At 44.8% G+C, this 6,000-nt stretch overlaps 1 protein-coding gene across 2 annotated transcripts in view; it reads left to right on the forward strand.

Moving 5' to 3' along the window:
• Positions 1-6,000, forward strand: part of LOC100744815 (neprilysin-1) — a 70,553-nt gene that overhangs the window by 55,162 nt on the left and 9,391 nt on the right. For both annotated transcript variants that reach the window (XM_003491377.3, XM_012388500.2), the window contains 3 exons: positions 4,215-4,346; positions 4,530-4,628; positions 4,705-4,883. In XM_003491377.3, the coding sequence (XP_003491425.1) occupies positions 4,215-4,346; positions 4,530-4,628; positions 4,705-4,883 (410 nt within the window). The remainder of the gene's footprint in view (positions 1-4,214; positions 4,347-4,529; positions 4,629-4,704; positions 4,884-6,000) is intronic.

The raw sequence follows: 6,000 nt of genomic DNA on the forward strand, positions 1-6,000 counted from the left end.
AATACGATATATTGAGATATGTATAATTTTATGTGCTATCCTACGTTAGCTACGTAGTAGTGACACTTGTATGTGAATATCAGTGTGTGGAAGTATATACGTGCACGACGTCTCGAAAACAGAGGAGTGTAAACTGTTCAGTTAACAGTCTGGTATGGAAGAAGATGAAACGCGTGCAAGTGTATATCGATGAATATCTTTGAAATCGTTTATCAAATGAATATATAACTATTCTAATATAAACTCCAAGTGTAAATTTAGTGTTTCTATACCATTATTTCGGCAATTAAGATCCAAAATTCTCAACACGATGACACGGTAGTTCCATGCTCGTTTTGTGGAAAAGTGCGTGCATTAATCTAAAGCGTAGCGAACGATTGAACGTAACATGCGCCTTCGACTTTCGCCTACGGGCGACTCGTATCTCGAAACGAAATTGACTCGTGAAAAGAACATTATGGTTGGTCCGTGTCAGCCTCTGCCGAGGCGGCTCTCTATTTTCCATCCTTCGAGGAGCATTAGAACATACAGAAGCACCATTCAGCACGATCCATCTTCAATTTATTTTCCAGCCATATCCGACCCAATGTCCGATTCCTCGCTTTCATCTCTGACACGTGTCCCACGATTACGTCACTTTAATTAACGCTGGAAATTCGACTAAATGCACCGTGACCGTTTGCATCATCACGAACGCGGACGGCGACGTCATCCGCGTTCCTCTTTTGCACCATTCTTCGTTTGGACCGTACGATTTCTTGCCGGACCCCGTCGCTTCTGGGAACGAGTAACATGGAAATCGAATTGAAATTTAAATTAATGACTTTGCCAGGCTCGTCGGTGGCCTCGTTGCTCTGCTCGTGGGACTCGATGCGACGTCGTGCTACATCTTTAATAATCTGCATGCGAAAAAGGCTTTTGTTCGAAGAATATCTCGTCTCGTACGATGGAACAGTGAAAAGGGCACGTATACATAGTAAGATTGGGTTATGCGACTCATCTAAGCTTCGATATTTTAAAATTCCAATAAAGAATAATTTTGATTAGTTTACTTATACCAGCACTCGCGACAGAATGATAAAATTTCAATCGCGTCCTCTTGCCGGTTAAAAATATTCCTACCACCCAAAAATTAATTACACCGGCCGGTTTCATTAAGTTCTTTTTTTTTTTTTGGCAATTGGACAGATGACGGCAAAGGGACACGGATCATTTTGCTCAATTTCTGAAAACGACGAGCAGCCATTCGTAACTGGTTTTGTTAGACTGGCCGGCAACGCGGATTTAATAAATTCGCGTTTCACCGTTTTATATTCCGACGCTTAATCTGCAGGCCGCGTTTTGCACGGTCTCCTGTGAAATAAAACGCCACGCGACGGTCGGACCTTTTTCATCGCGCTACCCTGTCACCCTGAAAATACATATAAGTAGTTAAGCTCTAACCGGTGCAAATAAACCGCGACCGTTGGCCGGGAATTATCGGATTCACCTTATTAATTTACTCGTGCCCAGCAGCGTTAAAACGTTTATTAAAAGAATTGGACAACGCGTCTACTTAATTAACGCTTCCTTGTTCCACGAATTATTACTATTTCCGTACCTGTTCTCGACATGCGCGTTGTAACGCGTAACATGCAAGGATACTAGTCAAGTAGAATAAATTTAAATAAATTCAGTCTGTAGAAACTAGAAGGAATTTAAATAAATTCAATTTCAAAACTAAGCGTGAATTTAATCTGAAACAATATAATAGGTTTTCTTTGGAATTCCAGGTATTATCATTTTTTCAAATTATCTTTCGTTCGGTTAATTTGAGCGAAATTTTCACTAACGAAGAGAATCGAATGATGGTTTTGTAAAAGAAAAAAAAAAAAAAAAAATTCACCGAAGCACGGAGCAGCCTGGGGCTGAATTTTCAAAATCCCTACGACGCTTTAGCGCGTGGTCGGGACAAAAAAATCTGGCCAGGTATCGAGACGAGTAATCGAATCCAACTCATTAATTCGGCCCTGACCGCTTGGGCGTCGTTTCGATTTCGGCGTCGCTGTTTCGAACTTTTTTTCCGGATATTCCCCAGGCACAATCGCTGTCTCTGTATCGTTGCTATCCTTTTCTATATTGCTACAGTCCATTTCCCTTTCTCCCTTGTTACTTTCTCTTTACGCTAGCTATAGCTAAGATACCAAACTACCAAGTTCTGCCACACCAATCCTCAGAAACTTTATTAAATTTAGCAAAGATAAAAATTCTTTAGAAAATTCTTTCCTTAAAATTTCCCCCCGACGAAGAAAACGACCGAACTTCCAATGGTTCCAGAATATCTAACGCCAATTTCCCATAATTGGGACGTTGCTGCTTTCTGTTAGATGAATTTTTCCTTCGGGTAGCCTCGGCTTCTCCGTTTCATCCGCCGGTTTTCGGCTTGGGTCTTCGCCGGAATCCCCCGCCGCGCTTTCAATTCCGCCGTTCGTTCCGCGCGAATAAAACACGAACCAACGGATATTGCTTTAGTTACCATACCATTCGCTGGCTCTGCTTGGCTGACGAGCTTCTTCGCCGTGACTTCATTTATTTACCGAAGGAGGAACACAGCGAATAGGAAACGATCGTTGGAGAACACTCGAGGACAGACGGAGTTGGACGAGAATCTCGTCCCATCGAACCCACGTCCACGGAATCAATGGCTCGATCCCGTGGAAACTTGGAGAAATTGGGTCGCGTTATTTTTGTGGGGCGCAGGGGTGGAAAGTGGGCAAGCCGACCGAACAAGCTGAAGAGCCGGAGAGAGGGGGAGGAAAAGCAGAGGGTGGATCGCACGTGATGACACACTGTCGCGAAAGGAAATGGAAGCCGCAGCTTTGTGCCACGCTAACGACTTCGATAACGATGCCCATCGACTTCACGGTGTTCCTTTTAATTCGTCGAACCGTTAGTAATAACGGGACTTGTACAGTCCGTGAACTGTTCATAAAGGATTTCAAGCAATCAACTTGGTCTTGTTCTCCGATCTGATGCTACTCGCCAGCGTCGATGAGGATTCAAGTAGTTCTTCGTCTCAATGAGAAGAACGTTAATGGAGAACTTGCTAAAATATCGGAAATAGAGAAACGATAGAATGTAGAAGATCTAATAATTCTGCAGTGAAATCTACGCTCTTGTAGTCGACCGACCATTCAAATGGAAATTATTTCCATTTAAACGCGTGTCTTGAATACGTGTAAAATTTAGGTATCGTGTACGGAGATCATCGAGACGTCCAAAGAGAATTCCAAGAAATCGCGGTCTATTAAATACACCTCTTCTCTGAGACCATCTCGACGAAAGTGTCGACGATGGCGAGAATGGCCCGGCGAAGGCTACCGGAAGACATTTCGGCGAGCGCTGTTCCAGTTCTCGAGGGAACGCGTGAAACTTTGCTCGCCGGGGGAGAAGAAGGAAATGAAGCAGGCAAAAAGAAGCTGTTCGATAGTCGTACCATTACGCTACATACATGGACATTCGGAGAAGTACAACCGGCGCCGGGGCGAATCGCGGCGCACGTGCTGTAACCTTCCTCGAGCGGAAAAATTCCGACGAAATGCGTGCCAAAGATAGAACCAGCAGCCATCCTCGGTCCTGAATGGCCCTATCAACGCGAGCTTCGATCAATTTCTCTTTTTTCGTCCCGTTGACGCGTTCCCTCCGATAGCGGAGTCGCGTCGGGAGCGCTCATCGATCTCCCGCGAAATTATTTACGCTCGAGTAATTCCGGCCTTCCCCTCGAGAAAAGCCGCGTTGGAAAAGTTGGTTCGTCGTTATCATGGAAGCAAGTAATAAACGTCTGAGATGTTCCAACTTTAAAGAAGGATCTTGGATTTGCATCTTCGAAGACAATCGCGGTTTAGTTTTTGCGATGAAAGTTTCAAGTTCTTTCGAGATTCGCCGTTCCAAGTATCAGTCCGCCGTCTTTTCACAAACGTTCAAACCATCGATCTTTCTCCACCGTCACGGATGACGCATTTGTCCGGCTGCCTATCTCGTCGTTTCCCTTTCACGATCATCAATCCTGATCCTTTAACGACCACCAGACCAGGAACACTTGAATCTTTTTGACGAATCCACGGGCTTATCCTCGTTGAGTGGGCGAGCAGATTTTACACGTGTGGCCGATTAAATACACACCGATCTGAAGTCTATTAATCGGATGATCTCACGCAGTGGACAATTGCTTTCAGAATAAAATGGAAGAGCAAAGGTCGCGGAGGATTCAGAAGATCGTTGACGGCCTTCTGCCGAAGACGATGGATCCGAAGGATCGCGCCTCGGAGACCGATCTGCTGCTACAGTTCTGTCTATCTCTCAGCAAGGTGAGTCGATACATCTTTTACAGCCCAGTAACGAATCTCTACCTAAATATCTTTGAAGCGTTTTTCACTTTGACCCTTTGACAATGTACTTTATAATCGCATTCGTTCTTTGTCCATCGCCCAATTCTGCGCCCTTTTACGCCATTTTATCCATCGAATAACGTTTTTGCTTCGACCCTGCAGATCTATCCGAAGCACAAGGATCTATACAATTGGGTGGACGTGGATCAGAGGGTGTACGTTCCTTTCAACATGTCGTATCTGCAAGAAAGTTTCGGTTATGTGAGTAGACGTTAACCATCGCGATACCATCGGCAATTTTGCAGAGGAAAAATGATGTGCTTGGTTCCTGGGTTAGATAAGGTGGGGGACGCTGCTGAATGCCACTTTAGGCGCTGCCACTGCCGATCTTTACAATCACAGTCGCAATCGGGAACGTCCTGCTTACGGCTACGACGATCAACTGGTCTACGTTTATGTTACCGCTCCGCGTTACTTCCGCAGCCTTGGGAAACTGCTGAATCGTTTTTCCCGAAGGTAAGCGCCACTTTACGCCTCGATATATTGTCTGGGAAAGTCCGTCAGAATTTCTCGCTCGCACGAAATTCGAGGATTACCAGTTTCTTCCCTCGAGAGCAACTAGCACCTGACAATCAAAGCGTACGCGCGGTGGACTTTACGCGGGCTGGCGTGTTATTTTCAGCGTTAAAATTTGAAAAGAGGTGGTGTCGGTATCGCAGTGAAACGAAACAGCTGCCATAAATTCTCGTAACCTCGCGGTATCGCCGCTTTGATAAGGCGGAATTTAAATCCGCCGTGAAAAGGTTGGGAAATAATTTATCGCGTTCGTGAAAAGATGCAGCGCCAAGCGCAATTTCGCAGGCTCGTATCTTCCATGGAAGTACGAATTCGATTCCTACTGGTCTTTCCGCGACATTAAGCCCGATCCATGGAGTATTAAAGGCCCTGGCCGTGTGGAACCCGCGAAGCTTAATCGAACACTTCTGCGGCGCATGATTTCTGCCTTAACAGCTGATTACACAAATCGTAGAACAAAATCGATCGTAGAACTGCGGAATGTTCGTGTTCTACCCATCGCGTCTTCGTACGTGGCCCTTGTTCCTTTAACCTTAAACGCAGAAAATGTACGCTTCAGTTCGTAGACTTTAGGACATCTGTTGGCTTCATACCGGTCGAAGTCAAAGCGATCAACTACACTTTCACATAACAGGATTCACAGATGCATAATTAGTATTAAGATAGTAAAGGATGAAACACGTGAGCCAGTAGAATCTCAAATGGAGAAAACGCAGAGGAAATACAAATACCATAAATTACATGGACGTTGATTGATAGATCCCATAATGACTAATAAACGAACTAAATTGAAAATAACAACACCGTGGCTGTAGCTGCAATTTCACGGTTCTAGGTGGAGCCGTATAATCACGCTTTCGCGTCTGGGGAATAAATCCTGCTCGTTAGGATCATGTTCTGTACAACAAAAATACTCGTCGATCGATTGCGTTAATTAAAACAAGGGCAAATGGTTCGCGGATCGAATGCACGCGAACACGTTTACCGTTCTGCAGCTGCACGCGCGTTTACCGCGGCAAAGAGCAACGCGTCCCAAAAAAAAAAAAAAAAAAAAAAA

Source organism: Bombus impatiens, unplaced genomic scaffold (assembly GCF_000188095.3).
Source record: "Bombus impatiens unplaced genomic scaffold, BIMP_2.2 scf_0548, whole genome shotgun sequence".
NCBI classification, from domain to species: Eukaryota; Metazoa; Arthropoda; class Insecta; order Hymenoptera; family Apidae; genus Bombus; species Bombus impatiens.